General features: G+C 39.6%; 1 protein-coding gene across 11 annotated transcripts in view; it reads left to right on the top strand.

Moving 5' to 3' along the window:
- The window catches only part of NEBL (nebulette), a 386786-nt gene that overhangs the window by 325380 nt on the left and 46242 nt on the right, over window positions 1–15164 (top strand). For 5 of the 11 annotated variants that reach the window (XM_012188294.5, XM_012188303.5, XM_004014213.6 and 2 more), the window contains 5 exons: window positions 1242–1352; window positions 7496–7606; window positions 7774–7884; window positions 12858–12962; window positions 14858–14950. The exons of 2 other annotated variants lie outside the window; for them this stretch is intronic. In XM_012188294.5, the coding sequence (XP_012043684.2) occupies window positions 1242–1352; window positions 7496–7606; window positions 7774–7884; window positions 12858–12962; window positions 14858–14950 (531 nt within the window). The remainder of the gene's footprint in view (window positions 1–1241; window positions 1353–7495; window positions 7607–7773; window positions 7885–12857; window positions 12963–14857; window positions 14951–15164) is intronic. 4 more of the 11 variants (XM_060397270.1, XM_042230499.2, XM_060397271.1 and 1 more) reach the window with 2 other exon arrangements.

The raw sequence follows: 15164 nt of genomic DNA, 5'->3' as shown, positions 1-15164 counted from the left end.
TTCTACATGTGTGATCACACCATTGTGATTATCCGGGTCGTGAAGATCCTTTTGTACAGTTCTTCTGTGTATTCCTGCTACCTCTTCTTAATATCTTCTGCTTCTGTTAGATCCAGACCATTTCCATCCTTCATCTTTGCATGAAATGTTCCCTTGGTATTTCTAATTTTCTTGAAGAGATCTCTAGTCTTTCCCATTCTGTTGTTTTCCTCTATTTCTTTGCATTGATCGCTGAGGAAGGCTTTCTTATCTCTTCTTGCTATTCTTTCAACTCTGCATTCAGATGCTTATATCTTTCCTTTTTCCTTGCTTTTCGCTTCTCTCATTTTAGTGGAATTAAAAATATATGTAAGAAAATTGACACTCACCCCAAAACAACCCACCCAGAGTTGATGGATTGAGAGAGATTAGAGGTAATTCCTTAAGGGAAAATCGTGGAACTTTTTGCCAGAAGAGGCAGAAACAGCACTATCCACCGTGATGTCTTTGACTGACGTTGTCACCACACTTATCTATAGCAGTAATTTTCTATAAATTTTTTTTCTGTTATGGGTGATATATCTAGTGACATCAGTTCAATTTTTTAAATTACTTATTAATAATACTTGGGAAATGTTTTTTAAACTCTCTGTGGCAGAGTTCATCCAAAGAAAGTTGATGGCAAGACAGTGGCAGGAACACCAATAAACCAGGCCTTAGGATGTGGATATAGGAATAAAAAACTAGAAAAAAAGCTATCAATTACTGAAAACCCACTCTGTTCTCGGCAGTAGGCTATATGCAATCTCAGTGACCCTCACAGTGATCCTGCACAGAGGAACTATAATCCTCATTTTGCAGATGAGTAAACCAGAAATGGGAAGGAACAGTCCCAGTATCACACAAGTGGTCTCGAGTGCCCTAACCTCAAAGTTGGTCTTCTTTCTAAAGAACTCAATCAAACTTGCCTTCCAATTCTTCTGGCCCCAAGACAATTGTCAGTGAAGATTGTCACCTGGCAATTGCCTTATATAGCAAAAATCTTGAGAGTGTATAAATTCTTCTTCAGTGAGGAGAGTGAATATAGTTCTAAGCAGCTCAGAAAATTTAGGTCTAGGTGATCATTCATAGTACAAAGTAAGCTCTGTTTTCTTCTTTAAAAAAAAAAAGAAAACATGTTCAGCCATTTTTGGTATCATTAAATTCAGATATGTCTTTGTCCCCTCAGTGTCTGAGTATTGGAAAATATTGCTTTTTTATAGAAAGAATACAAGAAAGACCTGGAATCAGAAATTAAAGGGAAGGGAATGCAAGTTGGCACTGACACCCTTGGAATTCAGCATGCCAAAAGAGCTTCCGAGATAGCGAGTGAGGTGAGTATTGAGAGTGAGTGACGTAGACCTTGAGGCTCCTATTTTGGAACTTGACAAATCATAATAACAAACTGACTAATACATGGACTTTTTCAAAGCTTTCTGTGACCACTTTAACAGTTTGGAATGGAAACTGTTCGTAATCATCATGCTTACTGGAAAAATTTACAGTTTCTGCTTTGCTCATTAACTTCAAGTATGTCAAAGAAAACTTGGAGAAGGGCATTTTAATAGAACACACAGACACAGACACGGATACACTTTTTTACTTTATCCCATAATACATGTTTCATGTTAATTTTACTCTATGGTTAATATTTTCATACCGTCTTTTTTGAGGATGGATCATGTGCTACTTGGCACATTTCATTTCCAGCTATGTGAGCAGAACTTGAAAATCACACATTGAGATTGTAACATGACAATGATGCTATTTTTGTTTGTTTGGTGGTGTGTTCTCAAAATATGCTCTGTGGACCTCAACAGTGTGTCTTAAATTTCTGTAGAATCAGCATTTTGTGTTGAAGTTCATTCATCTAAAACCATTTCTTCTCCATGTAATACATGAACGACAGGATATTGAAGTTTTGTCTTAGATGCTATGATGTGATAGATATAGAATAATAAAGTTGTAGGAGTCAGATCTTATATGTATTTTTCGAATGAAAGAACCCAGAATCAGTTCTACATCTCTTGCATTCCCCCAGAAATTTTGAAAATATAGAAGGGCCACTGGAGCAGAGAGTGTTTGGGAAGAGGTGATTTAGAAGAAACACATGTAAAGCGAAAGTTGGGGTGCAGGCTAAGGGGTACAGCTCCTGTACCATAAAGCTGGCTGGGGATGAGGCTCCAGTAGCACTACTCTGAGAGCTACGATGTGACATTTGCAGTTAGGCAGAGCTGGCTTAGGACTGACTCCCACCCAGGGCATCTGGAGGCTGAGAAGTAGCTAAATAACTACGAGGGGAGTTACTGCTGTGCTGAGATCTGCCTCCATCCCCAGGGTTAGATACTGGCCAGGGGAATGGAATGGTGATAACTTTGTTTCAGACACAGAAACTAGGCATGGCATAGAATTCTTGACCAAAAGGGATTCCATCTGGAAATGGTGGGAGTGGGGTGGGAGGGTGCATGCTGAACAGAGATTCGAAAACCTTCTGCCTCTAATTCTACCCCTAATTCTGTCATCCTCCTGAGAGATAGCCATTGTTAGGAATTTTCTGTAGAGCCTTGCAGATCTATTTTTCTGTGTATATAGATAACTATACATTTGTGCACAAGGAACTAGAAAAAACCTTAAATAAATACAATGTACTTTGTGCTTGCTGTTCTCACTGAATATCATGGACCCTTTTCCATGTTCAGTTCAGTTCAGTTCAGATCAGTCGCTCAGTCATGTCTGACTCTTTGCAACCCCATGGACTGCAGCATGCTAGGCCTCTCTGCCTATCACCAACTCCCGGAGTTTACTTAACTTTTGTGTGTTTAGTCGGTGATACCATCTAACCATCTCATCCTCTGTCGTCCCCTTCTCCTCCTGCCTTCAATCTTTCCCAGCATCAGGGTCTTTTCCAATGAGTCAGTTCTTTGCATCAGGTGGCCAAAGTATTGGAGTTTCAGTTTCAGCATCAGCCCTTGCAAAGAATATTCAGGACTGATTTCCTTTAGAATGGACTGGTTGGATCTCCTTGCAGTCCAAGGGACTCTCAAGAGTCTTCTCCAACACAACAGTTCAAAAGGATCAATTCTTCAGTGCTCAGTTTTCTTCATAGTCCAACTCTCACATCCATACATGACCACTGGAAGAACCATAGTTTTGACTAGACAGACCTTTGTTGGCAAAGTAGTGTCTCTGCTTTTTAATATACTGTCTAGGTTGGTCATAACTTTCCTTCCAAGGAGCAAGTGTCTTTTAATTTCATGGCTGCAGTCACCATCTGCAGTGATTTTGGAGCCCAGAAAAATAAAGTGTGTCACTGATTCCCCATCTATTTGCCATGAAGTGATGGGACCAGATGCCATGACCTTAGTTTTCTGAAATGTTGAGTTTTAAGGCAACTTTTTCACTCTCCTCTTTCTCTTTCATCAAGAGGCTCTTTAGTTCTTCTTCACTTTCTGCCATAAAGGTGGTGTCATCTGCATATCTGAGGTTATTGATATTTCTCCTGGCAATCTTGATTCCAGCTTGTGCTTCATCCAGCCCGACGTTTCTCCTGATGTCCTCTGCATAGAAGTTAAATAAGCAGGGTGACAATATACAGCCTTGACGTACTCCTTTCCCAATTTGGAACCAGCCTGTTGTTCCATGTCCAGTTTTAACTGTTGCTTCCTGACCTGCATACAGATTTCTCAGGAGGCAGGTCAGGTGGTCTGATATTCCCATCTCTTTCAGAATTTTCCACAGTTTGTTGTAATCCACATAGTCAAAGGCTTTGGCATAGTCAATAAAGCAGAAGTAGATGTTTTTCTGGAACTCTCTTGTTTTTTCAATGATCCAACAGATGTTGGCAATTTGATCTCTGGTTTCTCTGCCTTTTTAAAATCCAGCTTGAGCATATGGAAGTTCACGGTTCACGTACTGTTGAAGCCTGGCTTGGAGAATTTTGAGCATTACTTTACTAGCACGTGAGATGAGTGCAATTGTGCGGTAGTTTGAGCATTCTTTGGCATTGTCTCTCTTAGGGATTGGAATGAAAACTGACCTTTTCCAGTTCTGTGGCCACTGCTGAGTTTTCCAAATTTGCTAGCATATTGAGTGCAGCACTTTCACGCATCATCTTTTAGGATTTGAAATAGCTCAACTGGAATTCCATCACCTCCACTAGCTTTTTTCGTAGGGATACTTCCTAAGGACCCCTTGACTTTGCATTCCTGGATGTCTGGCTCTAGGTGAGTGAGCACACTGTCGTGATTATCTGGGTTTTGAAGATCTTTTTGATATAGTTCTTCTGTGCATTCTTGCCACCTCTTCTTAATATCTTCTGCTTCTTAACATCTTCTTTTCCATGTCACTTCATATAATTCTACCTCATTGTTTTAGAAAAATTGCATTCTGTAACATGGCTATAAATATGCAACCATTTGCGTTAATGTCCTGTAGGGCTTCTCTGCTGGCTCAGAGGGTAAAGCATCTGCCTGTGATGCGGAAGACCCAGGTTTGATCACTGAGTCGGGAAGATCCCCTGGAGAAGGAAATGGCAACCCACTCCAGTATTCTTGCCTGGAGAATCCCATGGACAGAGGAGCCTGATGGGCTACAGTCCATGGGGTCGCAAAGAGTCGGACACGATGGAGCGACTACACTTTCACTTACACTTAGGCATTACCACATGTCAATGACACTTAAATGTATTATAACAGGGACTCTACATAACCTACTGAAAATCCTCATTTTTCCCTTAGATCTGCTTCCTTCTTTCACCCCTTCCTTTGCAAGTGGTATCAGTGAAATCCCAGAAGTTACTTTGATTCCTATTGTCAGCAAGTTTTATTGACTCCACAACCATAATGATTTCCTAGATCCATCTACCTCTCCCTACTTTTGTCCAAGCCAGCATCTCTATCTCCTGGATCATTGCAGTAGCTTCCTAAACAAGATTCTGCTTCCAACATTAACCTCATTATCTACCCAGATGCCAGAACAATCCTTGAAGAGCTAAGTTTTCTGATTTCTACCACTGAAAACTCTCCAGTGGTTTCCAGTCATGTGCAGTATGGGCACCATACTCCTTGCTCTAGTATGATGCCATACTCCCCCTCCTGCTCATTCTCAACCCCTGTACCCTTCTTCCCTTGCTCATCATATTCTAGTCTTAAAGGCTCCAGGCTGGCTGCACCTCCACAAGTTTTATGGTCTCTGTACAGCTCTGTTTCTTCCTGAAAGTCCTTCCCCTTGTCTTTGCACGGCTGGCTCTTTCTTGTCCTTCTTTTCTTAGATTTATTAGTATTTCCTTATGGTTGCCTCCTTGGGCTTCTGAGTAACTGACTATCTAGCCACTGTCAAATCACCTTATATTTTCTGTTATTTTTGTAATTATGAAGAGAGTGCAATATCCAGTATTCGTTTAAGGCGACTTTCATTAAGAAATCTGACTCAGGCTCTTGGAACATAGGTGTCATCATGTTTTTAAGTTTTTCTAAGTTGTAAGATATTTTATTATGCATCAATATTAGCTGATGTGACTAGAGTCCATGTAGTCTATTTATGTGCTTTTGAATGCTTTTAGATTTGAAAATTCATATTGGAAACATTAAATGACATGTTTCTACCATGGAATTTTGGTGGTAATCTATGACCAATACCTCAGTTTCTACATATATTGTCTTTCAAATGAAGTGTTTTGCTTTTGGGCCTTAGCTAAAAACAGAGCTTTTTACAGGCATAGTGATAATTTAATACTATTAGTAGGAAAGTTAAACATTTTTACTTGAATGTTTAACTTTATTATTATTTCACTTCAGTAAAGTGAAACTGAAACCGTAAGTCAGTGAAAATAGGCAGATTTATGGGTAGATAGTAAATAGCATTTCTCTAGATTGAAATTTTTGTTTACGACTTCTCTAAATTTACAGCATCACAAATAAGCAAAGCAAAATTTACTTTACAGCATGAAATCACAAATCTTGGGTATGTCAGCATAATAGGAAATAATTGTTTTTGAAGAAATTTAATAGGATATAGTCAGTAGTTTCCTTTTAATATAATTTTCATTGAAGAATAACATACATACAGACAAATGTTCAATTATAGGAATAAGAATAATCAGTAGCTTTAAAATGTGACAAGAGTATCTTAAGACAGTTGTGTCTGTGTAATCATGACATTTTATAGATAACAGATAATCCAGCTCAAAAAAGCAGATAATTTTTATTGTTCTTGTGACCCAACAGTAGAGGAATTCTTGGGCATGGGTTAATCTAGGATTTACACAGTGTGATTCTGTTTTAGTTTCCAACTTTGTCTTCTCAGGCAGGCTTTCTTCTCCCATGTGCAAGGAGGCACCAGAGCTGCAAACTTCTCCATTCATGTCCAGAAGGAAAGAAAAGTCTCTTGATACATTGTGTGGGAAGAGAAAGGCTCCTTTCCTTAAATGTACCAATCATGAAGGGCCAGGGGTGGGGTGTAACAATTTTCTTCAGCCCAGTAGGGTCCTTGCACTGGGGCCAGTCTCAGCCAAGTTGGTGGGCTTAGAATAGGAAGCAGCTAGTTGCCCAGTGACAAATCAAGGCGCGAATAAAGGAAAAACAGAAGTGAGGTTCCAGGAAGCAGCCAGCAATTATTCACTACAGAATGAGATACAACAATTTTTTAAAATCAATACATATTTAATTAAATATTTTCAAAGTATAACATTTTGTCAACTAGTCAATAGCAATGTAACACATGTATTATTAAGTTACATATATATTATCTTCCATAAGAGATATAATTATACTTTAATATAGTCTATTTACTATGGATTGGGGCTTTTGCCAGTAAAGACGAGAATATACCAATGGCCAATAAGCACACGAAAGGATGCTCAGCATCATTACCATCAGTGAAATGCAAAAGAAAGCCACAGTGATGTATTACTTCCCACCCACTAAAAGGCTAAGATAAAAAAACACAGATTGTAACAAGTGTTAGTGAAGTTGTAGAGAAATCGGAACCCTTCTTGTGTATTGCTGCTAGGATTGTAAGACGGAATACCCACTTTGGAAAACAGTTTAGCAGTTCCTCAAAAGGCTAAACAGTTACCATATGACCCAGCAATTTCATTTCTAGGTTATTTACTCAAGAGAAATGAAAACTTATGAGATGTGACATTTTTTACACTCATATTTTATTGATATTCATCGAGTTATATATTAACCAATATTTTATCACTTTATTGAAATATAAAATATTTTCCTTCACCTCCCTCTGTTTTGTTTCTTAAGTCAGGTTAGTAGAAAAACAGGTTTCTGAGTCCTTGTGGTCACTCCAAGTTGTGTTCTGCCACAAATTAAGTCTTTGTCGTTTCCTAGAAAAAAAAAGAAGTGGATTTAGGTCCAGTTTATTTCTAAAAGCCATGATCTTGACATCAAAAATGACATCAAGTTTTTCAATGCAGATTTTTGAATTATTGTAAGGCCCTAATTTCAGGTTTTATTTTATGCAGAAAGATTATAAAAGAGATCTGGAGACTGAAATTAGAGGGAAAGGCATGCAGGTGAGCACAGACACTCTCGATATCCAGAGAGCCAAGAAAGCATCTGAAATGGCCAGCCAGGTAAGAAACTAATGGGATGCAAAGTTTAAAACAAACATATCAAATTGGATACAGAAGAAATATAAATGGTGTTTCCACATGTGTGACATTGAGATGCAAACATGTAAATATCTGCATTGCTATGGAAAGCCATGCAGAGCTCTGAAGATTGTTTTCTGTTCTTTTAGAAAGAATATAAGAAAGACTTAGAAAATGAAATTAAAGGGAAAGGAATGCAAGTGAGCATGGATATCCCAGATATGCTTCGAGCCAAGAGGGCATCTGAAATCTATAGCCAGGTTGGTAGAGAATGAAGATACTCAGGATAATATATTCTAATATCTCAGCACCTTCTGCTCTGTGTGTCTCTATGATTTGTGTCTTTTTGAGGGCTTTCTATTCAAAGTCAGTGCACTCTATTATAAAGTAACCACTGACCAAACTTGATTATCTCAATAATGAAAGGGACAACTGCTATAGATTCAGCTCAACAAAACTTATTGAGCATCAGAGCATCCCTATTAGGTCCCTCTGTTTTGAGTCCAAGGACACTTTGACCTTTTTATTTCCATTTTTTTATTCCACTGTGAACTTGGCTCTAATGCTTATCCTGCAAAAAATACAAAGAATTTTCTTTTATCTACTTCATCATGCATATTTTAATTTAAATAAACAACTTAGAATAAGTTAAACTGTACAAGGTATAAGGTGAAATTGAAGATTAACCAAAATTTAATGTAAGATCTAAGTTTTGTTGATAAAATTTAATTTGCCAAGTATATCTGTGACAAATCTGCCAGAAAACTGGTTATAAGAGAAATAATGACCACGCGAGAAAGTATATCATGGAAGAAAAAAGTTATTGACAAAATCTGATTTGGACAAAGTTATTCATTAGTGAATAATTTATTTGCTATAATATTTGTTATAAAAAGAATGAATCCCAATGGAAAAGTAGTATGCTGCTGCTGTTATATCACTTCAGTCGTGTCCGACTCTGTGCGACCCCATAGACGGCAGCCCACCAGGCTCCCCTGTCCCTGGGATTCTCCAGGCAAGAACACTGGAGTGGGTTGCCATTTCCTTCTCCAGTGCATGAAAGTGAAAAGTGAAAGTGAAGTCACTCAGTCATGTCTGACCCTCAGCGACCCCATGGACTGCAGCCTTCCAGGCTCCTCCGCCCATTGGATTTTCCAGGCAAGAGTACTGGAGTGGGGTGCCATTGCCTTCTCCAGGAAAAGTAATATTGGGGAATGAAAAAAAATAAGCTAATGAAGAAATTGGATTTGGCTAATGGGGTTTATGTTGAAATAATTTTTAACAAAATTTGACCAAGTTTGTCAAAATTCTGACTAACAAGCAAGGAATTGAAACATCCACTGGTTCAAAATTAGAGTGTCACAGAAGTCAGGTTCAGGGGCTAGTCACCCAAGGATTCAATATTGAGAGACGAGTGTGAGTAAAAGGAAAGATAGCTTTGCTGAGGAGGAGGAGGCCAGCAATCCTGGGGAGAAAGTGGACTCATGTCCCAAAGAACCAACTATCCCTTGCCATCAGGGGCAGGAGTTTTTAAAGGGGAATTTTAGGGGTGTATAGGCAAAGGGAGCTGGAGATGGATAGGGAAGCCTGGTGTGCTGCAGCCCATGGGGTTGCAAAGAGTCGGACACGACTGAGCAACTGAACTGAGGCAAAGGGAGGGGAGCTGTGAGCAGAGAAGAGTCGGTTCTGACAGTCGTCTTGAAATTGATCATGTGGTGGTCTAATCAGTGTCCTCTTGATTGTTTTAAGTGCAGTTAATCTTCAGCTCCAAGATTGGTTTGTTCCCCTTTCCTTGAGTCCAGTTCTTAAAACGGTGGCAGCTTATGTCATCGTGATCGTCTGTTTCATCATGTCGTTAACTTATTCCACCTGGTGGAGGTTTCAGCATTTACAAAGCAGCTCAAAGGATATGGCTGAAATATTCTCTCTAGCTCTTCAGGAAGAACTAAAGGTCCTTGACTTTGTTTAATGACTAAATTTTATTTGGTCTTGTTTGATTGCTTTCCTTTGTTTCCATATTTCCAAATTCTCTGATGAAATTTATTCTCTGGCTAAGGTGTTTCTATAGACAAGAAATAGGTGGAGGTATGGGGGAGTGGAGTCTCTCCTGGGAAGTCCCCATGGGGTCCTGCTCTATTTCAAGGGTATCGTGATGCCAGAATTAAGTATTTATCAAAGGAACTGCCTGCTTCTCAGCCTTCTTCAGTGACAGCAGATGGGATGGTCCTGAAGTGTGTTCATCTGTCCTCAGTGTCTCATGATGGCACACAAACTTGGAGAAGGTGACACTAGTTGGATCAGCTAAACTAAAAATCATAAATTCTTAAAACGGGAATATTGCCATTTGATTCAGTGGAGAAAAGTTGGCAAACTCATTCATACATTCAGTAGATACTTCTTGAATACCCATTTACATGCAAAATTAGACCTGGATTTTTGCCTTTGGGGAACTACTAGGTAATCTAATTATCAAGTAATCATGCAAATATAGTATGACAAATTATGATATGCCCTACCAGAAAGTAAAGATAACAAAAGTAAACCCTTCCCATAGGAAGTGATGCCTGAGTTGTTAGAATTCCTGCTTTAATTTAACAGTGTTGATTTTTTGAGTGTGATATGAAGGTACATCTGATTTTAAAGAACTTTAGTTATTTGAGATACAAGGAAATGTTCAAAAGGGTTTAATGATGCTGTGGTGCATTTCAATGTGAACAATATTCTCCTTCCTTAACAAGCAGCAGTATGCCATGCAGTTACCTTCACTGACTTTGGAACCAGAGTGGCTGGGTTTAAATCCTGGTTCTGACACTTAGCTAGTGCCTCAGTTTCCCCAAGGGTAGATAATAATACCTGCTTGTGGGGTTACCTTTCTCTGATCCTCTAGGAGGTATCATTCAGCGGGTAGCCATTCTGGACTCCAAACTTGTTGTCTTGCCTTCCCTGTCATGCTGTCCAAAGGCTGGGGCTGGAAGCTTCTCCTGTGACTCGCTAGGGCCTTCATTAGCACCGCTTCCTTTTTACTGCACTGCTGGAGTTGCTTTCCTGTTTCTCCACTGCTGGAAAGCCTTCCTTGCCCTGCCCTCAGGTCTTGGGCAGCGCCAAGCCTCCCAGGAGCTCTAGGATTGTATTTCACAAAGGAAAAAGCTGGAGGCTTAGGTGCGGGGTCAAGAGCTACAAAGAGTGCCCCCTTGCAGACCAGAGCCTGTCCCTCCACTTTGGCCTCTGGACGCTCTGTTCCCCATCCCAACCCTAGGACTCCACAACACTGCCTGCCCTCGGCCCACCGTGACTTCCTCGCACCCTTGCCTCTCCTTGTTATTGACAACCTTCCCCAAGTTTTGGAACCCAAAACCCCTGAGACCCTGTACCGTGCCACCCCTTGCCTCTGGTGTGAGCTGAAGCTGGAATACCAGACCATCTGACCTGCCTCCGGAGAAATCTGTATGAAGTTCAGGAAGCAACAGTTAGAACTGGACGTGGAACAACAGGCTGGTTCCAAATTGGGAAAGGAGTATGTCACAGCTGTATATTGTCACCCTGCTTATTTAACTTCTATGCAGAGTACATCAGGAGAAACGTCAGGCTGGATGAAGCACAAGCTGGAATCAAGTTTGCTGGGAGAAATATCAATAACCTCAAATATGCAGATGACACAACCCTTATGGCAGAAAGTGAAGAAGAACTAAAGAGCCTCTTGATGAAAATGAAAGAGGAGAGTGAAAAAGTTGCCTTAAAACTCAACATTCAGAAAACTAAGATCATGGCATCTGGTCCCATCACTTCATGGCAAATAGATGGGGAAACAGTGGAAACAGTGACATACTTTATTTTGGGGCTCCAAAATCACTGCAGATGGTGACTGCAGCCACGAAATTAAAAGATGCTTCCTCCTTGGAAGGAAAGTTATGACCAACCTAGACAGCATATTGAAAAACAGAGACATTACTTTGCCAACAAAGGTCCGTCTAGTCAAGGCTATGGTTTTTCCAGTGGTCATGTATGGATGTGAGAGTTGGACTGTGAAGAAAGCTGAGCACTGAAGAATTGATGCTTTTGAACTGTGGTGTTGGAGAAGACTCTTGAGAGTCCCTTGGACTGCAAGGAGATCAAACCAGTCCATCCTAAAGGAAATCAGTCCTGAATATTCATTGTAAGGACTGATGCTGAAACTGAAACTCCAGTGCTTTGGCCACCTGATATGAAGAGTTCACTCATTTGAAAACACCCTAATGCTGGGAAAGATTGAAGGTGGGAGGAGAAGGGGACAACAGAGAATGAGATGATTGGATGGCATCGCCAACTCAATAGACATGAGTTTGAGTAAACTCTGGGAGTTGGTGATAGACAGGGAGGCCTGGCGTGCTACAGTCCATGGGGTTGCAAAGAGTCGGACACAACTGAGTGACTGAACTGAACTGAACTACTGTGTAAATGCTGGCACTCGTAGAAGGCATTGCCTAGGATATAGCTGAGCTCATAATAGTACATTTAGTAGCAAAAGGAAAATTGAGATTTTTATCTCTAGTACAAAATACTAGTATCTTTTCCTTAGTCAAATGTATCTTCTTCTGAAGTAGGAAGCAAAGTATAAATCTAGAAGCATGAAGACAAGTAAGCAAAGAGAGTCAGGTTACTGGTAGGAGTTGTAAGGGCTATTTTGAACAGGAACTGGAACTGCTCATAAGAGAGTAGGTTCTAGGCTTAGGACTTCCGTAGAGGTCAGGCTGTCCCAGGGTGTTTGAATAGTCTTGAGTGGGAACCATTGCCTGAGAGAAGGTGAATGTGTTTTCCTAGACTGTTTGCTTACTCTGTTTGCGTATGCTGTTTATTTTTACTGTTGCATAAATACATCATAGAGTTGGATAAGACTGAGCGACTGAGCTCACACACACAAACACATCAACAACTGATTTGAATCCTAAGGTATAATTTAGAACATGTGGGCTTCCCTGGTGGCTCAACTGGTAAAGAATCCACCTGCAATGCGGGAGACCTGGGTTCGATCCCCAGGTTGGGAAGATGCCCCGGAGAAGGGAAAGGCAATCCACTCCAGTATTCTGGCCTGGAGAATTCTATGGACTGTATAGTTGCAAAGAGTCAGACACAACTGAGGGACTTTCACTTTCAGATATGGCAGAGTTGGAAAAAGTAGTACCATTTTCTCTTTGTCTCTGTCTCTCTTGAATGTGGCACACAGAGTTTCAGATTCACATTCAGTTTATATTTTTAGAAAAAGTATAAAGATGAGGCGGAGAAGATGCTTTCTAGCTATTCTGCTGTGGCAGATACTCCTGAAATTCAGAGAATTAAGACAACTCAACAAAACATTAGTGCGGTGAGTAGCCATTGTCTCTTTCCAGTTGTCACCTTGAAATGATGTTTTGAAAGGGGGCCTTTGTTCCTCAGTCTGCTTTTTTTTGCTGCCTTGCTCGAATTTTCTGTCAAATGCATATCTTTCCTTCTTTAAAATCATTAGAACACCAAATGTTCTTACAACTTATAATTTATCATGATTATTTTAGAATTACAGATTCATATTTCCTTTTTAGGTACAAGCAACAGCTCCTTTTAACCGAATTTTAAAATTTCACTCAGGAAAGAGATCTTAATTTTACACACATATTTTACTTTGAAGATAAAAATAGTCATATGAAGTGATTGCCTTCCTGGTCATTGATTAATTGCATTGATAATATATCTAGGGATTTACTAGTTTGTAACCAATTCCTAAGGGCTTCCCTGGTGGCTCAGTGGTAAAGAACCAGCCTGCTGATTCAGGAGATGTGAGTTCAATCCATGGGTCAGGAAAACCCCATGAAGGAAACGGCAGCCCACTCCAGTGTTTTTGCCTAGGAAATCCCATGGACAGAGGAAACTGGTAGGCTACAGTCTATGGGGTCGCAAAAGAGTTAGAAACCACTTAGTGACTAAACAACAACAATTACTTCCTAAACGTTCATATTTTTGTTTTGAGGAATAGGAATTTTATTAGCATCATTGATTAAGATAGTGGGCATATATATAATGGGTATATGAACTTGAATTCTAAAATAAAAATTGATGGTACAGCCAATATTTTAACATAGAATTAACTTAGTGGTTAAGCAAATGTTATTAAAAATATAAATTCTATTATTTTTGAAAATTTCTGTAATGTTTTCTACTTTCTAATAAGTGGGAAACCTCTTAACTCTGCAGGTATGCTGTTCAGGTACCTCTAGGGTCTTCACAGGCAGGCTGTGCCAAGAGATGTAGAAATCTTGCTGGAAGAGAGGATGAGGGAGAAGAGTTGTGTGGCCCTTACCGCCTGTGATTCCAGATTTCTAGCTTTTGCAGGAGAACATCTCATATGTCCTGCCCTCCTGACCCCCGCTGGGATCTACTGGTTAACAAATATCAGGAGAGTGAACCCAAAGGCGGTGTCTGTGACAACCTAGAGGGATAGTGTAGGGAGGGAAGCAGGAGGGGGGTTCAGGAAGGAGGGGTCACATGTATGCCTATGGCCAGCTCATGTTGATGTGTGGCAGAAACCATCACAATACTGTAAAGAAATTATCCTCCAATTTAAAAAATAATTAAAGAAGAGAGGGAGTAGTTCTGGCCTCGAATGACTTCCTTATAATTAGTCTGTTTTTCTGTAGGACACTTTGTTTTTTTCTTTTGCTTTGTGGTCAAAAGGGGTAGGTGTTGGTAGGGATGGAGAGATGTGGGAAGGTTTAAGGAATAAGTGGAAGATAAGGAAAACAGGCTGACTTAGTGTTGATGCTGATGGTAAAACTAATATTTTCTTTGAAGTGAACAAGACTGTCTTTGCTTTCACTTGAAGAAGAGCAGTTGCTTGAAACTTCATGCTATTTTTGAATTAAAGGGTAACTGCTTAGTGAGCTTTTGTAATATGTCCTTTAATTTTTCTCAGCTGCACATGTGACATATATTTGTATTTGAAGAAGAAAACTTATATTCTTAGAGCAAGTAATCTGTAGCCATGTAAGGTTCCAGGCATACCCTAGAACAGGTAGTAGAGGTTTGCTTGTACGACTGTGGAATACAAAACCAAAGTTCTTTATTCCCATGATGGATTATTTAATTGATTAATGTAACATTGGTTCTCATAAATAGAAGCTGTATTCACGTTACTTTAAAACCTGAGAAATTTTCCTTTACAAGAATCGAATCTAGGACTTGAATTCTAATAAGCTTAGTTATTCTTTTCCTTCTCTTATAATAAAGGTATTTTATAAGAAAGAAGTAGGAGCTGGCACAGCAGTAAAAGATACTCCTGAGATTGAACGAGTGAAGAAAAATCAGCAGAACATTAGTTCAGTAAGTTCTCTATGGCATTAATTATCCTTTGCAAAAGCAAACACAAGCTAGATAAATGTTTTTAGTTCTTTACAAAACTAGCTGCCTTTTTCTTTTTTCCCTTCATTTTGTTGAAACACTGTTTCATCAAATATCAAAGACCTAACTTTCAGAAGGAAACTGTAGCCTTCTTCCCCTTGAACCTAAAGCAGTATTTCATCTTGATATATATATA

Source organism: Ovis aries, chromosome 13, assembly GCF_016772045.2.
Source record: "Ovis aries strain OAR_USU_Benz2616 breed Rambouillet chromosome 13, ARS-UI_Ramb_v3.0, whole genome shotgun sequence".
Taxonomy (NCBI): Eukaryota; Metazoa; Chordata; class Mammalia; order Artiodactyla; family Bovidae; genus Ovis; species Ovis aries.
This window is presented reverse-complemented; position numbering and strand designations above follow the sequence as displayed.